The sequence below is a fragment of the Acinonyx jubatus genome, chromosome X (genome assembly GCF_027475565.1).
Source record: "Acinonyx jubatus isolate Ajub_Pintada_27869175 chromosome X, VMU_Ajub_asm_v1.0, whole genome shotgun sequence".
NCBI lineage: Eukaryota > Metazoa > Chordata > Mammalia > Carnivora > Felidae > Acinonyx > Acinonyx jubatus.
Genome location: NC_069389.1, coordinates 26,713,503 through 26,738,927, shown reverse-complemented (window position 1 = coordinate 26,738,927; position 25,425 = coordinate 26,713,503). Strand labels below are relative to the sequence as shown.

General features: G+C 39.9%; 1 protein-coding gene across 16 annotated transcripts in view; it reads left to right on the top strand.

Annotated features, from left to right (window-relative positions):
* DMD (dystrophin) overlaps nt 1–25,425 on the top strand; it is a 2,092,562-nt gene that overhangs the window by 1,598,218 nt on the left and 468,919 nt on the right. For all 16 annotated transcript variants that reach the window (XM_053201917.1, XM_053201921.1, XM_053201923.1 and 13 more), the window contains one exon: nt 14,853–15,042. In XM_053201917.1, the coding sequence (XP_053057892.1) occupies nt 14,853–15,042 (190 nt within the window). The remainder of the gene's footprint in view (nt 1–14,852; nt 15,043–25,425) is intronic.

The following is a 25,425-nucleotide window of genomic DNA, read 5'->3' as shown; positions in this document are numbered from 1 at the left end:
GAACTATATTATAAAGAAAAATAAATATTTCCTCCTTAGGACTATCTGTACATTAAGGATATTCATGGGACACCCGAGTGGCTCAGTCAGTTGAGTGTCCGACTTCAGCTCAGGCCATGATCTTGCGGTTCGTGAGTTTGAGCCCCGCGTCGGGCTCTGGGCTGACAGCTCAGAGCCTGGAACCTGCTTCGGATTCTGTGTCTCCCTCTCTCTCTGCTCCTCCCCTGCTCGTACTCTCTCTCTGTCTCTCAACAGTGAATAAAAAAAAAAAAAGTTAAATTTTTTTTTTTAAAAAAGGATATTCATAATGTGTCCTGAAAGAAGTGTTCAGCTTTGAGTGACTAGGGAAGCCTGCGGCAAAGAAAACTCTAAGGAACATTACCCTTACTGTGCCGCCTCTCTTATTTGTTATTTCTGACACTTCTCCTGTGCTTTTCTCCCCAAGTTGGACTCTCTCCTTATTCTTTTGTATCTCCAACTCAGCCTCCATGGCGTTTCCTCATTATTTTTGGCATTTGGCGTGGGCTCTTTCACTTTGTCAGATCTTTTTTTTTTTTTTTTAACGTTTACTTTATTTTTGAGACAGAGAGAGACAGAGCGTGAACGGGGGAGGGACAGAGAGAGAGGGAGACACAGAATCAGAAGCAGGCTCCAGGCTCCGAGCCATCAGCCCAGAGCCCGATGCGGGGCTCGAACTCACAGACCTTGAGATCGTGACCTGAGCTGAAGTTGGACGCTCAACCGACTGAGCCACCCAGGCGCCCCATGTCAGATCTTAAATACTGACTCCTGTTCCCGTAGTCCCTCATTCCCCGTGGCTACCAAATGCCTTGTATCTCAGTCCCCTCCAGAATCTTCTCGCTCTTCCTGTTCCACCCTCCTGCTCTTTTTCCTTCCTTTCTAGAGTCCTCTTTGTCTAACCTGTATATTTCTCTTCTGACTCTGTGCTGTTCTCCTCTCAGAAAATGGCACATCAGGATGTTGTGCTCAGAGCGCATCCTCAGCTTAGCCACGTTCTAGAAGGTGGCCATGAAGTGAGGCTACCTTTGCTAGTGGTCCGTTTTTTTCCCATAGTCTGTACCTACTGCCTTGATCCAGGTATAAAAGTATCCTAATCATGGAATGAAAGTGCCTAAACGTTTCCTTGACTATTGTTCTTCTAGAAATATAGAAGAGAAATTTTCAGCCAGATGCTTAGACTAACACTTGTTGTCACATGAACACGGTGCTCTTGTGTTGGCATCTTATTGGAAATTCCTTCCTCTGAACCCTGATATCTCTTGACTTTTAGTTTTCAAAGAAGCCTTACCTATCTAGTGATAAGTTTCTTTTTTAAAATTTTTTAAAAATGTTTATTTATTTTTGAGAGAGAGACAGAGTGGGAGAGACAGAGAGTGCAAGCAGGCGAGGGGCAGAGAGAGAGGGAGACACAGAATCCGAAGCAGGCTCCAGGCACTGAACTGTCAGCACAGAGCCTGATGCGGGGCTCGAAGTCACGAACCCCGAGATCATGACCTGAGCCAAAGTCGGATGCTCTACCAACCGAGCCACCCAGGCGCCCCACAAGTTAATTTTAATACAACTTTTACATAAAAGGACAGTCCCTCCTGAAAGCCGTCATTTGGAAAATATTTCGTAAAAAATACACCCAGTATGTGTTTAGTTCCCCTGTGTGGTCCAAACTCTAGCTGTCTTGAGCTTTGTATGTTTTTTTTTTAAATAGTAACAACCAAAAAAAAAAAAAAAAAGAAGAAGCTTATACTTCTTCATTCCCATCAAAACAGGTTTGTCAGCGTTGGGTGAACTTAAAATCAAATAGTTACCGTAGAAGTTAGAAAGTTCATTTGCCCCTTCCATCACGTTTGACACCTTTTCACCACAGCAAAATTGTAAATGTAAACTTAGTCCCTGGAAGATGAGCTGGGCCCCAATTTCCAGCTAATTGGGAGAAGCAGCCCTGAGTCGAGCACTGTCAGGCTGATTTGAGTTTCAAGATATGATGATGATTATTGTGTCAAATGTAATCAAGAATGCGGGCTCTGAACTGACGAAAGGGCTGGCTGTTTTTAATTCGGGTTCGTATACGAAGCAGACCTCCGGTTCCCCAGTAGTCACAGCTGGCTGTGAAAAAGCAATTTTTAAAATACGATTTCGTTCTCTGTGGAGCAGGAAGGATCAGGGCTTGGAAGCATGGGGGAGGTGCGGGGGGGAGGAATCTCCTCATTCTCTTCTTTAAAAATTCGATTTATTTTCAGTTTAATAGCTTTCGTCCTGAAATTTCCCTGTAGCTCCGTATGGATGGTTTTCATCCTTCTCAGATGCAGTGCCCCCCCCCCACTTTCTTTTATTCTAACACGTAGTTTGTAACACCTTCTTTGGCAGTCAGTTACATTGCTGAAAAAAATTCAGCGTGTATTAAGTCCTTGATAAAAGTATTATTAGGGGTCCAGGTGTTTGGTAACGGGGTTTCTCCCATGCGAGTGTCCAGTGGGACATGAGGAAGTGCTGTGGGACTCAGTTCTTTGTTGTCATGAACTCTCTCCAGCCCCTCCCCGTGGAATGCCAGGAGTGCCCTGCAATCACCGTGTTAGGTTAAATATCTTCCCTCAATTTCCCAGAGAGGCTCTGTTATGCGATCTGTAAATTTTGGTTGAATATTTTTCTGGACAAGAACGGATCTGTGAATTCATGAAATCGTGATATGCTCTGAGAACCTATCCTCTTTCTCGGTGATCCGGTTGCCATTTTTACAAGACTGGCTGAAATGAGCAAGCATTTAAGATGTGCTAGATTGTCTAGCAAAACCTTTGAAAATTCTGGGATTATCACTGTGGCGATAATCTATTTCCACCACCTTTATTGAATGGCATGGTCTCCACAAACGATGATATGACACCCCTCCCGGAGTTATACCGATTGCCTTCCAACTAGATGTTAACAAATGTAATTAAATTCTATGTAACCATCACAGGTGATGCTATTGTACCTCCCCAAGATATTTAAAATGGCGCATGCTGCTTAGATGAAGACTGTAAGAGAAATGGACACCCATTCCTTGGTGAGGTTAACCGGGTAATTTAGTAAAACAAACACACATCCACACATAGACAGCCATAAATAAAGCCTATGTTCTTTATAGGGCCTTATAGGGCTACGTTGTTTATAGGACGCAAAGGATGTCACTTAATAGGTGGGTGTCAAGTCGTGAAAGAAGGGTCTCTGGTGCTGTGCCACAAGATTCTGTTCTCATCCCTGCCACACTGAATGTTTCTGACAGAACAAGAGCAGAGCTATAGAGGAGATGTCCATTCACAGTTATGGGTGATACAAAGCACGGAGCGTCGGAGTACGTTGGGTAATAGAGCCAAATGGATACCTGGACAGGTTGCATTTGGAGACCCTTTTTAATGCATATTTCTGGGCCCGGATCAAGCTAAAAGGCAATCAGAAAATTTGCCAGAGTGTTGGATTGATTTTAATAGAAGCTATTATTTGTTATGCCCTCTGGCTTTGGAGTGCACCTAAAAATATACGTTGAGTTAACAGACTTCGAAGGAGTTCATTTTAAAAATTCCAAAGAAAATCATCATGTCGATTTGGGTCGTGATGGACGGTTCAGTGCAATGTGTTGGCCAATGAGAGTCTACCATTTGATTTTCACTACTGGTACAAAACTCGATGAACGATACAACCTCCAAAGATTTAATATCTACACTTCTGCAAAGCAGAACACAATTTTGGTCACAGAATTGCTCATTCTAATTTTGAAATATCTCGGTTATCACTGAGTAAGTGTCTTTTATATAATCAGTTTTCTGTAACAGACAAAAATGGTATCTACTAATAACTGTGAGGTTCAACTGAAGTCATGTGTGTGAAGGCAACGTATGAACTTTAAAAATCTACACAAGAAGAAATTATTATTCAGTAAGCTTACATCAAGAAATAATTTGGACCTATAAGTTTTTTAAGCACGAGGGACGAGGACCTTCTCATTTTTAGAATGTCTGCCTGTTTCATAGTAGGTTTATTGATTTTGTTTGAACTTACTGAGTGTCCATTAAACACCAGAAGCTGTGGTATGACTCCTTCCTCTCAAGGAATTTACGGTAAGTTAATCATGACGGACGGTAATGATGATGATGAAGAAAAAGAATATAGAGACTTTTTGTGAGAGGCACATTCATGAGTAAGAGGATTCTTGAAAGCACACAAAGGCCTCAGATTTATTCCTTTAGTGTTGTAGTTTTAATTGAAAAAATAAATCCTTAATTTATGACTATTCTTCATAAATTTGAATTGATCTTATAAAAGCCCATCAGTGCATTTCAAAGTGTCTGGTTCTTTTAAATGCAGTTTCTCCCTCTAGTAATTAAAGTAAGAAAGCAACAAATTTTAAATCTTTATTTTGATCATCAGTTTTAATTAGCTAAAGCTATTTGTAATCCTACAAATCTTATAAATCATATCAGATTTACAAGTCTTGTAAATCATATCTGAGCCTTTAAAAGAGGTTCAAAATTAAAAGGGCAATTTGTTTAGAATCTACCAAGACTTACCCACTCAGAGAGATTAATTCATTTCTCAGCTGGCCTTATGGAAATGTATTTATTTTACTGTAAAATTTCTAGAAAAGAAATGTATTTGATTTTCTTGTTAGATATTTTTAATGTAAAACATTTCTCAAAAGGAACAGACTTCCTGATAATCTCTGTATCATTAGCGAACATTTATTAAGTTACCACTATAATAAGGCCTCGATCATATGCACTATGATTTTCTCTTATTTCCTGAGAATAAAAAGATTTTATTGCTGCCCATAATGCCCTCTTTTTGAATAAAAGCCTCAAGCCTACCTCACGTCTAAAGTGCAGTATTCATTCTAATAGCTCTCTTAGATGACAGCTGGAGATGATAAGCAAAGGGATAATAATTTTTGTCTTCACGCAGATACATGCCATAACCTAATTCATACAATGATCACAGAAAACAAAGAGCTTTTGAGAATAGTAATATGTAAATATCCATTATATTTACCTCACACGGAGACTGACAAGTCTCCTTACCTTGAGAGGTAATGCCTTAGACTGGACTGGATTTGGTGTTTCAGGTTTTTGACCCTGATTTTGGACATCCCTCCAGCCTCTCTGAAAGTCAGGTTTTTCACATATAAAACGTTGATGATTGGGGTGCCTGAGTGGCTCACTCACGTAAGCCTCTGACTCTTGATTTAGGCTCGGGTCATGATCTCATAGTTTGGTTCCTGAATTCAAGCCCCACATCGAGCTCCATACCGACAGTACAGAGTCTGCTGGGGATCTTCTCTCTGGATGATTATAACAACCTGTCCCATTCACCTCATCCAGTTAAAGGATCAGAGGAGAAAATATATGTGGAAAAGCTTCAAAACCGAGGAGCATTGTTTTCGTGCAAAGTATTATGACAACACGTGTTGAATGTGAAGGACTCTCAAAAGTGCATTTTTCACCACAAGAGAGTGCTGAGTGAGGGATTGGGTAGCGAAAGGTACAAATATTTAGAAACTATAACTTCAAGTTCATGTCAGGAATTAGGAAATTGTTTTTGTTTCCAAATTCTGTTGATCACCCTCTACTGTAAGTTCATATCATCTGTTGATATGATTTTAATCACTTGCCTCCTTTTAAAGAGAATCTAGGGGCGCCTGGGTGGCTCAGTTGGTTAAGCATCCGACTCTTGATTTCAGCTCAGGTCAGGATTTCCCAGTTCGTGGGATCAGATCCCACTTAGGATTCTCTCTCTCTCTCTCTCTCTCTCTCTCTCTCTCTCTCTCTCTGTCTCTCTCTCTCTCTTTCTCTCTGCACTTCCCCTGCTCTTAGGCTCACTGTCTGTCTCAAAAAATAGACTTGAAAAAAAATAAAAAGAATTTGTATGCTTGACTTTTGGTCTTAGAAAATCAAACTAACCTACCTTACTGTCTTCAGAATATTATGTATCAGTGTCTGACAACCTGTTCTGTTTTTCTCTAAGTGAGGCGGACAATGGGTATTCGTTTGACCGGACAATCTTTTAAGAGACTCGAGAGATGATGCTAGGCTTGCCTTTCTGATTGGTTACTACACTTGTTTTCATTTATCCTTTTCGAAGAGAAGAGAGTTACTCAATTTAGCTTATCAACATCAGGAAATCCATCTTTTAAAGAGATTAACACTACAAGTGATGAAAACCAAAGACTCACCTTAAAGACACACATTATACACATCACTGAGAATTTATTGAGAGTAGAAATGTCAAAAACTGACGTCTGTGCTCCCAAGCCAAAATGTAACAAGTAGACAGAGTCTGGGGATAAAGGAGGAGGATAGTTTATCACTTTGCCAGGCAAAAGAGGCTGAAGCAGGCTAAGGCCTCCAAAACTGCCAGTAATACCTCTTACTCCTGCCCAGGGTTAAAGGGCTGAGGGGTTTTATAGGAAAATACAGGATCTGGGTGGTTTCTATAGGAATCTGGTCCATGCTGCCAGCCGTGTTTGTCACGTCTTCAAGGTGGTCTCATGACGAGCACAGGCGCCGGCCGGCCGAGTCTCCTTAGGAAATATACACAGAGGTCAGTGAGATGTCAATATCGATACCGAGTTCCTGGAACAAAGGATGCTGTAGAAAAACAAGTGAAGGGGAGGGGGAGGCTTCGAGAATAAAGGAGAGAAAAATGTGTTCAGTTTAAAATCAAGCCTTGCCGAAGCACTAGTGTGTCCATCTTAATTTCCACCCGTCTTTACGTTTCTCTAGCAGTTTCTAAAATTGTGTTTAACTAGAAGCCAAACCCCAATCTACGTTTGTATTGATCTGGAAGGCAGTATAACCACATTTTTTTTCTAAAGATCTTTTATAGTTCTCTAAATATCTGGAATAATACTTGAAGTCTCTGTATATGAACCAAATCAAACATTATTTTTAAACTTCCCCAAATGGTACCTTTAGGTATTATATCAGTGGAAAGATATTAACTCTAGACCTTAGACTGAGGGTGTTTGTCTCTTTCTTAACAATCCAAGGTAAGAAAAAATATATATCTTGAGTATTTCACCTGTGCATAATATTTCGTATACTTCTTTTACCAACTAAGTTTTTTTTCAGTGCTACATGACAGAAACAGAAATCAAATGAAGTGAGTAATGCAAAGAATAGCAAAGTTTTCTTCTCAGAAATGTCCCGGTGCTTTTAGGAAAAGTATAATGGTTGTTTCCATAATGATATACTGTACAAATCTCAATTTTTAAAATGCCCATAGAGTGAAAAAAAAAGATATGGAATGTGTATTTTAAAATTCCTTGCATGACTGATCATGCCAATACTCTCTTACTATCTAAAGGTAAACTCTCCCTGATAAATGTTTTTTCACTGAAATGTCTGTATCATTGAAGGAAGTTTAAACAGATAGCTTCAAAGCTGCGGTTTATCTTTAGGGGATTAATCTTTTTTTTTTTTTTTTTTTTTTTGTGAAACTGTGTTGCTTCTGCACATGTTGAAAAGTCATCCTGTGTTGTCTGGGGTGAGGAAAGATGGGAATGAGTTTTCTGAGAACTAATCAGCAATACTTTGGGAACATTTAGGTCGTGGTTTCCAATTAACTCTGGAGAGTTTGAGTAATTTAGTACCAGACCTCAGGAGAGAGGGGATGAAAACCTCGTTAATTCATATCTCCGTGAACAGCAAACCAGCAAATTTGCGTTGAAAATGGATTTTGTGTATATGTGTGTTTTGAAGCAAACTCCAGCTAGATCTCTCTGCTCTGGTTACGGTGGGAGACAATCTTTCCATGTCTGTATTCCCTTACGTGTAGGTTTTTTCATGTTTCAATGACTCTGCTTATGGTAAAGTAACAAGATAGTTAAATCCGTACTCCAAAATGAAGGCCAGGATTCAATGGCATAAGCTTCCCTGCGTTTTTCTTTATTTTACTACAATAAACACATCAGAGGGATGTAGGCACCAATATCCATTTTCAGAGTTGGAAAAATTTCTTTTCTAGGATGAGAGGCTTGGGCTCTAATCCCAATTGCTTCCCTTGTGTGCAAATTTGGAAAAGTCATCCAGGCCTCTCAGAATGAATCTCAACAACAGCAAAATGAAACCGGCAAGAACCTGTACCGTGTATCTAAGGGGTTTCTTATTTTTATGAAAATCAATTCAATTAGGCAAACTTGTATTGAGCATCCATTACTGTATGTTGAGATAAAACCTGCTAGAAGATCTCCCCTTCCTTTGATAAGTAAAGGCCAAAAAAATGTTTAAAGCTAGATTTATCATTTGTTAGGCAAATTGAGATCTAAGTTCATAATACATTTGAGCTAGTGGTAGGGAATCCACATGAATTAGAGGCTTAATCATACTGTGACCACAGTTAAGTGTTTACCTGTCTCTTCCACCAGAATTGAATATATTATCTGCCAAAGCCCATGTCCGCGTCTCCATGACTTTTGTGTCGCCATCACCAAGCATAGATCCTGGCACATAATACACATGGGACACATGCAGAGATGACTTCATGAGCTGTCGGTGGGCATGCACAAATAAGAATGAGGTTCAGATTTTAAGATGATCTGTGCAGAGGTTAAAGCCTTTGCGGAGGAATGAAATATCCAACTGGAAATGTACAAAGAAAAACAGAGGCAGAATGTAGGTAGAAAAAAATGGCAATACCTTCTAAAATGATGAGAGAGTAAACCTGAATATATTTTATTTATTTATTTATTTAGAGAGAGAGAGAGAGAGAGAGAGAGAACGCGTGCATGCAAGCAGGGGAGGGACAGAGAGAGAGGCAAAATCAAGAGTCCGACGCTTAGCTGACTGAGCTCCAAGTCTGAATATAGTTAAAACATGTGAAGAGCCATATGGGTGTTAGCTTTAAAAAAAAAATGTGTTTTCTGTGCTGTACCTGACAGCCTTGATCTCTTACTCTATGCCAATAGTGAAAAGAACAGAGTATATTTCTCACTGGGTAGCTCAATAGCAGAGGAGGAAAGAGAAACATACTCTGGCTGCCACATGCTTCTGCGGCCATATTTCTAGGTAGATGTTGCCCTGAGCCGCAGTGTTGGACCTGTGGCCAGAAAGGTACTGATGGGGTACTAGTCCAAGCATTATTGGAGGACTTTGTTTAGATTCATGCTTCTCATGAGTGTACATGACTAATAGAATTGCTAGAGATTGAAAGGAACCCTTTCTACAAACTGCTGTATATCCACAGGTGATGACAACTCTAGCTGTCCCTTGAAAACTCAATGTAAAGTCATTTTTAAAAATCACAGTGTAATTTCGTTACCAGCAAGTCGGTAGAGACTGTTACGGTTACCGGGAAATTGAATTTCAGGTTAAGTTTGCTTCTGTGACTAGTGTTGGGCATTGCTAGAAACCTTGGGCCCCAAGCCCAAGTACCGCGAAGGTGCTCAGTCTCTCAGCCCTACATCTGACAAACAAAAAAGGGGAAAGAAGTGTCATCCTGTAATCATTCCCTAAAAATATCGTAGGAAATGATAGTGGTTAAATGCAAATAAGCCAGGAAGGAGAGCTTCGGAGTGTTTTGTCTGGTTACTCCTTTACAATACCAAGCCACAGACGGAGGTGTTTTTTTTTAGCAAAGACTGAGTGCTGCGAGTTTCCTCCAATTGTCACACTCAGAGAAACACCAGGCAGAATAGCCTCCTGTGTCAGGTTGAGCCTTTCCCCCTTAAAAATATTCAATATGGGGGCGCCTGGGTGGCTCAGTTGGTTAGGCGGCTGACTTTGGCTCAGGTCACGATCTCGCGGTCCGTGAGTTCGAGCCCCGCGTCGGGCTCTGTGCTGACAGCTCAGAGCCTGGAGCCTGTTTCGGATTCTGTGTCTCCCTCTCTCTGACCCTCCCCTGTTCATGCTCTGTCTCTCTCTGTCTCAAAAAAATAAATAAATGTTAAAAAAAATTTTTTTTAAATATTCGATATGTTTATTTCTGTTTGATTATATATATAATACATATTTTAAAAGTGTATACATAAATGTATATGTACCTACATTTATATATATACAATCCTGCAGTACAGTGCACTGATAAAGTATTGTCCACCCGTGTATCTAATAGTGGAATATTGCGTGTATACGCAATATTAATTAAGCTCTACAGCCTTACTTGGGCAAGTAGTTATGTTTCCCTTTCCTCCTTTGCTTTTTATGTATTAGGTTGACCCATAAGAATTTGCTGATATGCACCTTAATGGAAAATCTGGAGTCTTAGAGATTTATTTGGAGATACCCTGATAGGTGTGTGGGTGTTTAGAGACAGATCAGAGTATTACTTGTCTGACTGCCTCGCTGATAATCGGTTCTTAAAAAGAAAATAGAAGGGCACCTGGGTGGCTCAGTCGGTTGAGCATCTGACTCTCGATTTCAGCTCCGGTCATGATCCCAGGGTCAAGGGATCCACGCTCAGTGCGGAGTCTGCTTATGATTCTTTCTCTCTCTCCCTCTGCACCTCTCCCCCACTCACCTCTCTCTCTCTCTAAAATAAAAAGAGAGAGAGAGAGAGAGAAAGAAAATGGAGATGCCGAAGACATGCCTTCTGTGATTCTTCCCCTTTGCCCAGAATTACCTCTAGATGAGCACCACCTTGGGCAGCTGTGGAGTTGTACTAAGCTCTATAGCTACAGCACTTTGTGCCTTCAGTAGATTCTTGCTTCTAACTGGTGGTGATGCAAGTCTCCATTATCTATAGATCTTCTTAAAGAGCAACCAAAGGTACAATATCCCTTCAGGCTCATTTCCTAGGTGTGAGAATCCTTCGTCCTGTCCTGTCTTTGAGACTACAGTCTGTGCAAGCAGTTGTATATTTCTGCACATAGATTTCGAAAGCATGTATATGTTTAAAATCTTTCTTTACTGTGACAATCCAGCATGTGAATTTCCCCAGAAGGCAGGCTCTGAGAAATCGATTAACCTGCAGGAATTTTATTGGCAAGTGCTCTGAGGATTAACACCTGTGAGGGAAGGCAAGGGAAGGAAGCAGGACAGGGAAGAAGGAGAAGCTGGGCTTCAATGCGGTTGCAACCACAGCACCGATCCCCGGTGCTCCCCCCATCTTCTTGAATTGTCCTGAGTTGGAGCGAGGGGGCCAGGCTTTTATAGCCCACACACTAACCAGTCGTTGGTGCATCCTGCCTCCAGCAGCTTCCTCAGAAGCTAGGGCAAACAGATGGGTCTCCAATGGCAGTGAATCTCAAAACTTTAGCATACACCAAAATCACCTAGAAGGCTTGTTAAAACACACATCACCGGACTCCATATGCAGAGTCTCTGATTTAGTAGGTCTACGGTAGGGCTTGAGAATGTGCATTTCTTGTAAGTTCTCGGATAATACTGATGCTGCTGGTCTATGGGTCACACTTCGAGAACCACTCTACCACACTGCTCATATTTCCACACTTGACAACGGTATATGGTGCCCTCCGAATAGAAAGAAAACCTTTTAAAGTCACCATACCATTCCCTACTCCACCAGATTCTCAGCTAGTTTTGTACATTATAAAGCTAGAATAACTGATAATTAAAAGTTGTGATAGAAAAAAGTACTGAACCTCTGCAGTAGATTACATTTGTAAAGTATTACTACTATCACTGAGACCCAGTCATTGTTACTTTCAAAGCTCAGCCAAGTTTTCGCCAGGATCTATAATTGGGCAACCTGGACAAAGGCATTTACAGAATTATCCTGTCCAAAGTCTTCACTTTTGTTCTAAAACGATCTTTTCAATTTCTTTATGATTCTCATCATTTCTACACTTTTTTATTTATCATAAAAGCCACTTAAAGCCACATGGTTATGGAGAATTAAAAAATATGAGATACAGTCAGAGCTCTTTTGGATGCACAAATATGGCGTACAAGTACCCTTGATTCATTTCTAGTCTAGACTTGGCACGATTAAAATTTAGGAATTCGGTGCACATAGATTGATCTCAGGATAAAGGATGTAGCCTTAAAACCGCCTCATGAGCAGGAACCAACAGTCTCACGTCTGATCAAAGGGGCTGTAAAAGAACTCATTTGAAGAGATTGTCTGCTGTTGTGGCCATTGAATTTTTTTTAACGTATTTTCCAAATTAGAAAAGATTCAGCCTGAGGTTGTCAATATTTCAGAGCACGAGGGTATCGTTAGGAAAATGGTGCCTCACTGTCCTGAAAGAGTTACTATTCTTCCCTAAGGGCCTAATTTACAAAGCAGCAAACTCACTGGTAGGATTTGGCTGGAAATCTCACTGTCTCAGTAGAACCCTTTCATCTGATTTATGTGCATCGTATTTTACCAATAACTCTTGGAGAGTTATTTACTAGTTACTTTTTGAGGAAGCAGAGGGTAAGTGGTGCTTTTAGTTTAAGAATAGGGGAGGTTCATGAGCAGCTCATGATGAAGATGCCGCTGAGAATAAAACACACAGTATCTAAGTCTCCAAGCTTCACTCTGCAGTGAGAGTTTCGTATTTGTCCTTTATTTGCTATGAAGTCGGAGCATGTTAAAAAAATATGTCATTGTCTAGCCCTGCATTTGTCTTCTGAAATGTGACAGCTTGTTTCTATCCCAAATTTTAGGCTGGAGGTGGAGTAAGTTTTAGTGATTTTTTTACTGTGCAAGCCAACCTAGAAATACTAGCTTGAAGCGGACGAAATGGTCCCTTTCGTAGGTCAGAAATGGTCCCTTTCGTAGGTCAGAAATGGCCAACTGTGAGCAAGTTACGCCCGTTTCAACCTGTCCGTTTCATGCCAGATTATAACATTAAGGTTCTCAGAGCCGTGGTGATGGTTCTGAGTTTTTAAATCATACCGAATGGAAAGATAAATAAACAATGATTTTGGTATTTCTCCCTCCACTGATAGTTTGAAATCTAGATAAGCAGGGAGCAAGCAGTCCAGGTCAGCCCCTGAACTACCCAAGGTTTCACTCATTCGCCCAAGCCGAACACCCAGGTACCTTTCAGCTGTGTGGTATTAAAGTTTATGTAGGGGTTGATAAATAGCTCAGCGCAATGCTTCCTTTTTTCCAATAGCTGCATCCTCATAAACCTATTCTCCCCTCCGCCAGTTAATGCAGACAGAAGATTTTTATCCAGTGTGAGCACAGAAACTCCACTGTGGAAGACTGTATGTTCAGCAAAAACCTCACCCATGATGAATAAACGGCTCTTCCGGGGGCTTCGCTGCCGCTCGCTCCGCAGGAGTTGTTTATTGCCTGGTTTGCACATCCCATGATAAAGTTGCTGCTGAAATAAATTGCAGTTTTGCATAATTATTGACAATCACATCCTAACAAGCAGTGTGTATCGTATTCAAGTGTTCGATTTTTTCAAATCCATTTTTAGCTTATGTTTAATCCCAGAAAGTGTTTGTGTGGTAATAGAAGGCAAATACGGCATTTAAATAGAGTACTAATTTCCTCATTGCAGACAAAATTTACCTGAATCTTTTTAGTTGGGACTGTTACTGCCGAAGGCACTTTTCCCTCCAAGCTGTTATTATGTAGATTTTTGCAGAGGGCATATGTGTGTGTGTGCACAACACATGAATTATATATATATATATATATATATATGTATGTATATATGTATATATATGTATGTATATATATGTATATATGTATATATGTATATATGTATATATATGTATATGTGTGTATATATATGTATATATGTACATACATATATGTATACATGTATATACATATATACTGTGTATATATATATACATATGTATACATATATGTATATGTATATAAAATCAGAAAATATGATTTTTTTTTTAGATTTGTGTATCATTGGGGAATTTGGTTCACCCCTTCCAAAAGATGAGAAGAAAGGGAATAGGATGTGGGCCAAGGGAACGAACATGTTTGAGTAACCTGATACAGAGTGTACAGTCGGGAGGGAATAGTGGGATTTGAACCCAGATCTGTCAGGTTTTTAGGCTCTACTTTTTCCCTTACACATGAGATTTTTCTTGAGGAGAATATTCCAAGTTGTGTGAGCATCAGATAATGCAATATAAAGCTAACACCATAGTTGGAACTTGCAGAACACAGTAGCGTTATGCAAAATGATATTTTGTGCCATGGTTTCTATGAAATGTGTCATTTTCCTACTTTTCTTTCTTCTTTCTATTCTCCTTTGCCCTGCAGTCCCCTTCTCTGTCTGGCTCCCTCCGTTGTTCAACTTTCTGTTTTAGCTTTGCATTTTCTTGAGCTTCTTCCTTGCCTACCTAATCCTGATGTTCTGCCTCAGGTGACGTCAAAGATAACCATGGTGTAGGGATTTGGGGGCTTTATCTATAAAGATGAGCTTTACGATTTTGCAGCATATGAAAATAAGGTGTCAAAAATGACCAGTAAAAACTACCAAGTTACAAAAAGATTGTTTTTGCAAGCTCTTATGTGAACTTCCCAAAGTCCAGAGTGTGTGTGTATGTGTGCGTGTGTATGCATATACATATATGTGTATATATACACATATGTACACACACACACACATACACACACACACATCCAGTAGGAACACCGAAACTACACTGTAGAAGACTGTACGCTCAGCAAAAACCTCACCCATGATGAATAAACAGCTCTTCTGGCATGTGTGTATATGTGCGTATATATGTACATGTATATGTCTGTGTGTGTGTGTACACACATATGCACACACAGGTATAGTTGCTGTTGCTTTTAAGAGGACTTTCAGCAATAACCCACCCCTTTGTTGGTACGTTACGATGTAGTCCCTTTATCTTTGCTCTTTTCATGGGGGTCCCTGGGTACACCCTTCGATAACTGAGAAGTGCATCTGGACGTTTGTTCCTTTGCAGAGTGAGTGAGCGAGAGGCTGCTCTGGAAGAAACCCATAGATTGCTACGGCAGTTCCCCCTCGACCTGGAGAAATTCCTTGCCTGGCTTACAGAGGCTGAAACAACTGCCAACGTGCTGCAGGATGCCACCCATAAGGAAAGGCTCCTGGAAGATTCCAAGGGAGTAAGAGAGCTGATGAAACAATGGCAAGTAAGTAAAGCTTTTCTGCTTGGCCCTCTTGTGAATAATCCATACGAGCAATTAATGGCATCTGTTCTTGTAAGTGATATGCTGGGGACAAAGTGAAATCATCGTTTCGCATGGCCTGATGTGTTTCTGCATTTGGGCAAGAGGAGACGAGGCAGAGGGAGAAGGAAAAGTCAGTTAGTATTTCATTTAACATCGCAGTCTTCTAAATGGTGCACATTTTGGACCAGGAAAAACCCGCACTTAAAACCAGAGCTTTGGTCAGGGAGAAACTTTGCTCAGAGACATAAACGGGAGATTGGTTTATTAAATTGAAAAAGTTGCCATTTTGGAGTGTTTATTTAATATTTTACAGGGAAAGCATCTGTATGAATTGTCTGTTTTATTTAGCGTTGCTAACTAAATCAGTTTCCCTTCATTACTTTCAAATACATTTTGAAATGTTAATCTGGCGTTTTGTAGCCTTCTTCCTAACATGATCTGTACAAAGAAAAATGAGATGGGTGAATTTGTCCTAGTTAATGACCAGACAATTTTCAGACCATTGTTTTTCCTAGGAACAAAAATTATTGCTACGAAGTCTCATATGCATCGACAGTGAAAACAGAAGTTTAGGGTAGTTTGCTTTAAGTGTAGTCTTGGTGAGAGTCACATTCTGTAGTTCAAGGAGGCTCCTTAAGTTTATGCTCAGTGCCTGATAGAAGTTTCTGAACTCTAATGGAGTTTTGTTATGTATAGCTGAGTTTTCTGACTTGTTGTAAGAACTTTACTACTACCTCAGATAAAGTGTAGAGTGTTAAAATACGATGATCAAGTTTTTGGACTACATTTTTTGTATATGTAAATTATGATGAAAAAAGTGATAGGATATCCTAGGTTGAAAAATAATTCCTCGAATCATAATAAGCAGTGTTTCTTTTCCTCTCCCTTTCCTTCTCTCCCCCCGCCCCCACGCCCCGTCCTCCTTTGGTTTCTGTCTTGATAGATTACTTGGTATCCTTTCCTTAGTTGATGATAGTAGCAATTTATAGTGTCTCAGATTCCTCATTTGTTCGTTCCATTCTCCTCAGACCCCACTTGCTTCTCTGCAATGTGTGTTGAGTTAGTTTGACCATCGGAAGTAGTTTGTTTAGCGCAACGCCTGACTGTATCTTTGTAGGTATACCCCCATGGCTTCAGAATGTAAAAACAAGGCAAAGTTAGATTTTTTTTTTCGTCACTCTTAGATGAATGGTTAGAAAGTTTTCTGCTGTAACTTATTTGACTTATGATATTTCATAAATAAAATTTTATTTCTCCCTTTATACACCCATAAAGCCACCCCAGAATTTCTTTTGAGAGGGAGAGAGAACACAAATGGGGGAGAGGGGCAGAGAGGGAGAGACAAAGAGGACAGAGAGAGAATCCCAAGCTGGCGCCACACCCAACATGGAGCCTAACGTAGGGCTCAATCCCATAGTCCTGGACTCCATCCCACGACTCTGGGATCATGACCTGAGCTGAAACCAAGCGTCAAAGCTTAACTGACTGAGCCACCCAGGTGCCCCACCCTAGAACTTTGATAAATACATGGGCTCACATATTCTCACCAGCAGCAGTAGATAAATAATAAAACTTTAAGTGGATTTTTTTTAGCAGATACCCTTGAAAATAAAGAATAATCCAAAAGATAATTTTATAATAAATATTTAATAAAACACTCCTTAAATTAGTGAACAAGTCTGATCTGTGCGAAAGTACGTCAATGTATCTCCTATATATTTTTATCTGCATTAATACACAATGAAAATTCTGAGAAACTGCAAGATCCTGAATCACTAAAGGAAAAAATTGCCATGTTTTTCAACTATATTCACTATGGAAGAATGGAGAATAAACTACATTTTGCATTTAGCTCTCTGAATTCTCTTTCAAAACCAGTCGGAAGTTATGTGAAGGGCATTTTCTTAGCTTCTGCTATATTACTCATAAAAGGCATTTATTATTAAAAACCATATTAAACTCCCTTAGAATCCCCCCACATCTTAAACGTATCATTTTCCCCTTAACTATAATAGGACTACCTAAGATTCCAACGCTATTTTAAAACAGACAATTTTCTCATTGCCTCTGTGTTAATATTGGGTTTTCTATAAATTCCAGTTGCCTGAGGTTGAAACTACATTTTCTGGATAGGAATGACATTTATAGGCAGCGCTGATTTTCAGTTAGATGGCTGGATAACAGTCTTTTGATGAAAGATTTGGAGATGTCACGGAAAAAAATGTCAACTACTGAAACTATTGATTATTGTCGTTAATGGCACACCTCGAGTGATAGAATTGAATGAAGACACTGGGGTTTAAAAGCAACAAATGGAAATGCCAAGCTTGAAAGCAAATATAACCACATACCTTAGGAGATTACATGTAATTTCGGTATTTCAGCTAAACGGGAGTCTTTGCTCCCCCCCCCCCCCCCCGCTTCTGAAGATTTTTTTTTTTTTTTACATCTCGAACAAAAGGAATTTTCTATAATATGTGTGAAGGAAAAAAGTGTAATGACATGCCTTTCACTTTGTTTGAAGAAGCTGGTAGCATTATGTTCATTGTCTGATTCATGCTGTAGAGCGAAAATACTTCCTACGTATTAAAAAAGGAAACTCCAAATGCCTAGCCAGAACATCAGCTCTCCCAGAAGGTTCCAGTACATCCATCCACCCCAAAGCACTGATGTTTCACTTCGTACAAATACTGCTGAACGGATACGGGGGGGGGGGCGAAAACCTTCCCAAATAGGTTTTGCTCTATGACTGTCAGTCACTTCTTCTACATATGGCGACCCCAAAGCTCTTGCTAGACTGAGTATCACTGTTGTTTACAGTGTGCTTCCTAGGATATTTAATTCTCTCAGCAATAATCACGATTCATGGGTTCTCTAAGAATACATGTTTTATGAAGCATATGCTTCCTGAATGGAATTAATCTGAGTAATTTCGCTCTGAAAGCCATTACGATTCCTCTCTTTTATTGGAAAAAAATGCTTATTTACTTTTCTTACGGAAAGCAAGGGCATGGTAGTTGTCCTTATACTTAAGGATGAGGAGATTTTTCTTATAAATAGTATTATTTACGAGAGTCTGACTGACATTTTGAAGGCAATAGGTTTTTTATCATGTTTATAAATATAAATCTATAAATATTTGTGAGAGAGAAAGAGAGAGAGAGAGAGTGGAGGAGGGGCAGAGGGAGAGAGGGAGACACAGAATCCGAAGCAGGCTCCAGGCTCTGAGCCCAACACGGGGCTGGAACTCACGAACTATGAGATCATGACCTGAGGTGAAGTCGGACGCTTAACGGACTGAGCCACCCAGGCGCCCCTAGAAGCAATGTATTTTTGTAGAACATCATATAGAACCCTGAGGGGTGACAGTTTGAGAATTCTTACGTTGCAAACTTCTCCTTTAAATGAAGAACTATATCCATAATTGAATCAGAGTGTTACTGTGTCCAAAACATTTCTGCTTTGGGCCCCAGAGAATTCATAAAGATATCCTCCGTTCTGGGTTCTAACATAAAACCATGGGTAACCAATTGAAAACGGGGCCTCTGTATCTTTGCTAATATTTCACAAGATTTCCACCAATCTTGACTGGTTCTCTAAGCACCTCTAAGAGATCGTTGTAATACCAGCTTGTAAAGAAGGTGTGTAGGTAGGGGTATATGGTGGGGAGAGATGACCATAAAGGTGTAATAAGGATCTTTTTCTCAGCACGAGAAACTACGGAACAATTAATATTTGAGGTTCCTTTATCTTTGAACTGGGTCTTATCTCAGGTCATAGCTATAAACTCAGCTTATTTTTTTTTTTTTGATGTCTATTTATTTTGAGAGAGAGTACACAAGTGGGGAAGGGGCAGAGAGAGAAGGGAGAGAATCCCAAGTAGTGCTTGGACACCGGCTCGCACTCACGAGCCCTGAGATCAAGACCTGAACCGAAATCAGGAGTCAGACACTTAATTGACTGAGCCACCCAGGTGCCCCTAAATTCAGTTTCTTCTCTAAGCTCATTTGTTTTACCCGTATCTCCTCCCCACCCCCATCATAAAAATTCTCTTCTACTAAGCAAAACATTTCCGGAGAGGCTAGTTTGATAAACTTTGAATCGTACATCAGAGTGCACCTGTAAATTGATTAAGAGAGCTTAGATTTCGAATGCTATTTCGATTATTGAAATTTGGGAAATAGCTCTTTCACTGTGTTTCACAAAAAAAATCTTGGCCCACTGGTTATTTCCAAAGGAAGAAGGAAGAATGCAATCTTAGTAACACAATTAGTATTCTGAATAAATTGGATTGTCATCTTTCTTGGGACATCTAAGAATAGAGAGGTAATCTGAGGATCCCTAATTCTAAGAAAAGGAAACCCTCTGTGTATTCATTTCTGTTGCTATAATTTGAACTGAGTTTTATGTTTTTTGTTTTTTGGTTTTTTTAATCTTTCTACTTCGTTGTCTAAAGAATGTGAAGCTTAATCTTGATGTTTTTCTTTTGCCTGGTTATGACTGCCTGCTGTTTTGGATATGTAAAACTTTTATATATATTATTTCCTTAGGGACTTTGATTAATCCATGAAATCTGTTGTAAGCACCTGTTAAGTGCTTAGCATGGCGTTAGGACTAACGTAAACATTATTACACAGATGCTTTTCAAACACAGTTCAAAGTATTAGGTTGTGTAATCAATTTAATGAGTATCAATGCACATTTTATTGTGTGTGTTTTTTTTACTTTTAGTTAATCTATTTTAACCCAAAACCCTCAGTTCATTCTTTTCTTCCACCCCTTACCTCTGATAACCACCAATCTGTTCTCTGTATCTGCGAGCTAATTTTGTTTTGTGTTTTAGATTTCACATATAAGAGAGATCGCGTAGTATTTGTCTTTCTCTGTCAGATTTATTTTACTTAGCATCACAATTTTTAAATAGAAAGGATCAAAATTAACAGAATAGAATAGGAAATAACAGAGTCCATCAGTCATGAGTAAGAGTAGTATTGTTTTATGAAACTTTGATTTCAGCTGTGTGTGTGAGAGAGAGAAAGAAAGAGAGAGAGAGAATGAGAATATGCCCACTGAATACACTCAGAAGCCTCTGTTAGAATATGATATCTGCCTTTGGAGTACTTATATTCCAGAGGTGAAAATACATATGCTGAGGCAAATTATAGTAGCGTGATGAGTGGTATAGTACAGGGGCCAGACCAGGTCTAGTCTAGGGAAAACGGATGATTAAGCTTAAGACTTTCGGAGAGGTCATGAAACTCACACAGAACAGTGTTTTCCCATTCTCCTTCTATATTGGAGGAGCTTTTTTAAGAAATGCTACTTCCTTGGTTCCATCTCCTGGACATTCAAATTGGATTGATGGCGGCATGTCCTGTCCGTGATTCTCATGTCTAGCCAACGTTGAAAAGTTCTGCTCAGAGAATGTTGGAAGAGTGTGTTAGGACTTAGCTACATACACAGAGTTGAAAAGAGAATTTTTGGCGGAGGCAATAGCGTGTTCAAAGTCCTGGACGTTGTGGCAGTTTGAGAATCTGAAGGTACTTCTGTATGACTGGGGTATAGTTGTAAGAATGGACATTGGAAAGGTCAGCTGGGGTTAAATTATGTAGAAAAACAGCAGGGTCCAGTAAATAGAGTATGGGCCTTATAGGCACAAAGACCACTTATCCTACCATTTGTTGCCTAACCTCTAAGTCTTAATTTTATTTTTCTATACAAATTCACATGATTTTGTGAAGATTAAATAATAGGATGCATGTAAAATTTCCACTAGAGGGGCAGAGTGTTGGACTCTGAGGGCTCACTATGTGTAAGCTGCCTTTCTGTCCCTCTTGCCACCTGCCTTTAAGAGTTTGGACTTGAGGGGCACCTGGGTGGCTCAGTTGGTTAAGCGCCCGACTTCAGCTCAGGTCGTGATCTCACGATTTGTGGGTTCGAGCCCCACGTCAGTCTCTGTGCTGACAGCTCAGAGCCTGGAGCCGGCTTCGGACTCTGTGTCTCCCTCGCCCTCTGCCCCTCCCCCGCTTGCACTCTGTCTCTCAAAAAATAAACATTAAGAAAAATTTTTTTAAATAGTTTGGACTTTCTAGTCTATGGGAAGTCACGGCATAGTTTTAAGCAAGGAAGTAGAATAACCACACTTAATTTTTTTTTTTTTTAAATCAGTCTGGTAGTTGAGAGAATTAATTGGAAAGACATAGAACCTGTCCAGGAACATCAGAAAGTTCTTTCTGTATTATTCCAAGTAAGAAATAATAAGCAAGGTGCTGAGGTTGAACAAATGAGACAGATGTGTGAGCTATTTGGAGGTAAAGTCAACATTCTCATGTATGTTATGGGAAGCAGAGGTGAGGAAGAATATGAGATATGATGAGGAGTCACTGACTGCTTACCACTTGGCATGACTGAGTGCCTTCATGGAGTCAGAGAATTCAAGAGGGGAAGAAGTTGTGGGAAGAGAAGTCAAAAATGTGGTCAGTTTTGAGGTGTCCGTGAGTCACAGAGGTATAAATATCACCTCCTTTGAAGCAGTTGTGAATGTGGATCTAAAATTTGGAGCAGACATATGTTCTAGGTTGAAGATATAGAATTGAAGGACATCAACACGGCAGCCAAAGAAATACATGATATTACACATAAATCTCTGTCATCGTTACTTGAATTTCTCTGTGGTCCATTCAGAAATACACCTAAAGGTCACCAAAATACCACTTACTGTAGCCTAGAATTGGTATTAAGTGGTGCCATTTTCTATATTCTTACAAGGGGCATGTCTATAGGGATGCTTTTAATGGTTTAACCTCGAAAAAAGGCAAAGAACTAGCAGCACTATGGTGTAAAACTCATACCTAGGGAAAAATAAAAGTTAATGGGCAATGTAACCAAGATCTTGAAAAACTTCCCACTAAGGAAATTCTGTTACTTCTCTTACATGAACCTGGAAAATTTTATTTTTTTCCCTTTTATTCTCAGGTAGCTACTATAAAAAGGTCATACATGTTTACAGTACTGTGAATGGTAGGACTCAGGGACAGATTCAAGAGCCACATGCTTGTCGTCTTACTATATTCAGAACTGTATTATGTTCCAGGTTTGGACCCAGAGATCATCCCCCAAAATAGTGAAAGTAATTAAACTTTTAGTAGAAGAAGGAGTTAACGAGGACGAATGTTCAAGACTCGTGTTTTAGCTCCCATACAAAGGAAGACTAAATATAGGAAGTAAGAATTCATTTTGGTCTAACGATGAAAAAAGAATTTAATGCAACGAGTGTAGTCACTTGGCTATAGGGGTTATAACATTCTGGACCATGTTACCGTGGTCTCCTATGTATGTTAACATGTTACTTGAATGTATTGCAAGCGTTAGAACCTACTTCTCTGGATATTGCCATTGCAGTTAGCTATTATCTACAATGGTATAAGGACAGCGCTCACTTGAATAACTTGGTAATTCACTTAGGGGATCCTCTAATTTCATATATACAAACCAAAAGAAAGACCCACGTAGGAAAGGGGACCCTGTGCGTCTGTGCATACTGAAAAGTCAATTTTGATAGCCACATATAACCGCTGCCTTTTATTCCTCACAGAGCTTTGGTGAGGCTCTTAAAAGGTCATAAATAGAAGAGCTCTTCAAAAAAGCTTTCTTCACGTGAAAGATCCTTATTCATGATAGGAATTACCATTAGACAAAAGTCAAACTGCATGTATAAAACTAATATTGTACACTTTACCATCAGTGAATCAAATTTATATTAATTAATGAGAATAATCAGAGCTAAATTTTTCTTTGTTTGTAACTGACAAGGCACTTTTACTTTCATTTGCTCATATCCTCCCTGCAAATCTCTGCTTTGGCACTATTATCATTTTTATTTTCAATTGAGGAGGGTAAAATCAAAGAGGTTCCATAACGTAGCTCTCGCAAATTAACTAATTTGAGTTTTATCACACCAGATTAGGAGGGAAATAATTAAAAATAAAAGCCTATGGGGGCGCCTGGGTGGAGCAGTCGGTTAAGTGTCCGACTTCAGCCAGGTCACGATCTCGCGGTCCGTGAGTTCGAGCCCCGCGAGTTCGAGCCCCGCGTCGGGCTCTGGGCTGATGGCTCAGAGCCTGGAGCCTGTTTCCGATTCTGTGTCTCCCTCTCTCTCTGCCCCTCCCCCGTTCATGCTCTGTCTCTCTCTGTCCCAAAAATAAATAAACGTTGAAAAAATAAAATAAAATAAAATAAAATAAAATAAAATAAAAGCCTATGAAATAAATGTTTAGTTTTCTAGGATTGATAACATGACATATTTATCTAATTTTTAGGATAGATAATAATAGCAGCTCACTTTTTAAAAAAAAATATGGTAAAACCTTGGTTTGCAAGCGTGCTTTGTTCTATCAACACGTTTGTAATTCAAAGCACTTGTATATCAAAGCAAATTTCAAGAACCTTTGGCTCGGTTGTGGTTATGTGATGTTCTGCATCGTGTACTACTTGTATGGCGAGACACCGCTCGTTTATCAAGTTAAAATGTATTTGAAAGGTTCGCTCATCTTGGGCGCCTGGATGGCTCAGTCGGTTAACCATCTGACTTCAGCCCCGGTCATGGTCTCGCGGTCCCTGGGTTCAAGCCCCACATGGGGCTCTGGGCTGACAGCTCAGAGCCCAGAGCCTGCTTCGAATTCTGTGTTTTCCTCCCTCTCTGCCCCTCCACCTCTCGTACTATCTCTCTCAAAAATAAATAAACATTAAACAAAATTTAAAAAGGAACATTTGCTCATCTTGCAGAACACTCACAGAACAAGTTACTCGCCTTCCAAGGTTTTACTGTATTACTGTGTGCCAGGCAATGTACTGGGTGCTTTGCTTGTATAAGGTACTGTCATCTTACCCTTCTTACAGGTGAAAGAAAATCAAAGCTTTGAGAGGTGGGGTGACTTCTGCTAAGTCACACCGCTCCATACAGAGGAGTCAGATCTTGGACCTTAAGCTTGACCTTCTGTACCTTCAACTCATCTTATTCCCCTACCCCTTGCTCTAAAGTGACTCAGCCTTCCAGGCAAACACCCAGGGTAACCAAAAGCATGTCTCAAATCTTTCGCTTACCTGCCCTAGAAATCTCTGGATAGTTTGTGACTGTTGCCCCCTACAATTTTTGGGAAAATGTCTCATCTTTGGACTTTCTGGGATATCATATTCTGCTGATTTTCTCCTACCTCTGTCTACTCATTCTTCCGTCTTTTCTTTACCTGAGGACTCACTCTGGGCTGTCTTTTCTGTCTTCCTTAATATCATTCTCACCATTCAATGGTGTCACTATTGAATTTCAATTCCAGTCCAATTTTAAACCAAATAGACCTTTCTCCATCTCTTCACTTGCCTCACCTTCTAGTTCATGTTCAAGATCAATTTTACCCCCTCCCCCAATCCTTTGCCCCCATTACTTTCTTTCCAGGTTCCTAACTACTACTCAAATTCATGCTTTTAGTACCATTACTGTTCGCCACTCCTTTCTGCCTATTGTACTGCTCCAGTCCAACCTGGAGATTTTTTCTACCTTATTCACTTGTATATTCCCATCGCCCAAGACAGTACCCAGCACATGATAGGTGCTCAAGAAATAGCTGTCAGATGAATGAAAGAATATATGGTTCTTCTGTTCAAGCGCCTTTTATGACTTCTCAAACCCTTCAGAATATTCTGCACATTCCTTCACCTGGCCTTCTAGAATTGGCTCCCGACCTCGAATTCTAATCTTATTTCTTATTTTTCCTCTCCGCCCACCCTCGACTCCCACTAAAGTGCATAGCTAGCCAGCCTACTTTTCTTCTTTTGATGACCTTGTATCTTGTCCTGGGATTCCTTTTCCGCATCTCAGTTTACCCTCATGCTATCTACTTTTCCAGGAAAGCTGTATTCACATCCTCCCTTCTTCCCTGAGTGCCCACGCTGGAAGACATCTTGTCTTCCTCTCCATTTCCATATGAGTTTCTCTGCACTTGAAATGAAGTTTAGTGTTTTCTGTATTTTATCTGAGAGGCTAGAGAGGGTAGTTTTTAATAGGGTGGGCTTTGAAGCCTGACTGCCTGGGTTTAAATCTTGATTCTGATACTTACTGACCATGGACACATTTCTTGATTGCCCTCAGTTTATGCAGCTATAAATCAGGGGTAATGATAGTGCCTGCCTCATCTCGTCAGGTTGTGATGGTGATGTGATTAATATGTGTGAAGTATGTAGAACGGTATTGGATACATAATAAGAAACCAGTAGACAGGGCTAGTGTTATTATATCATTAGTATTATCAGGTGTATACATATCTGACTCTCTACATAGATGTGTATGTG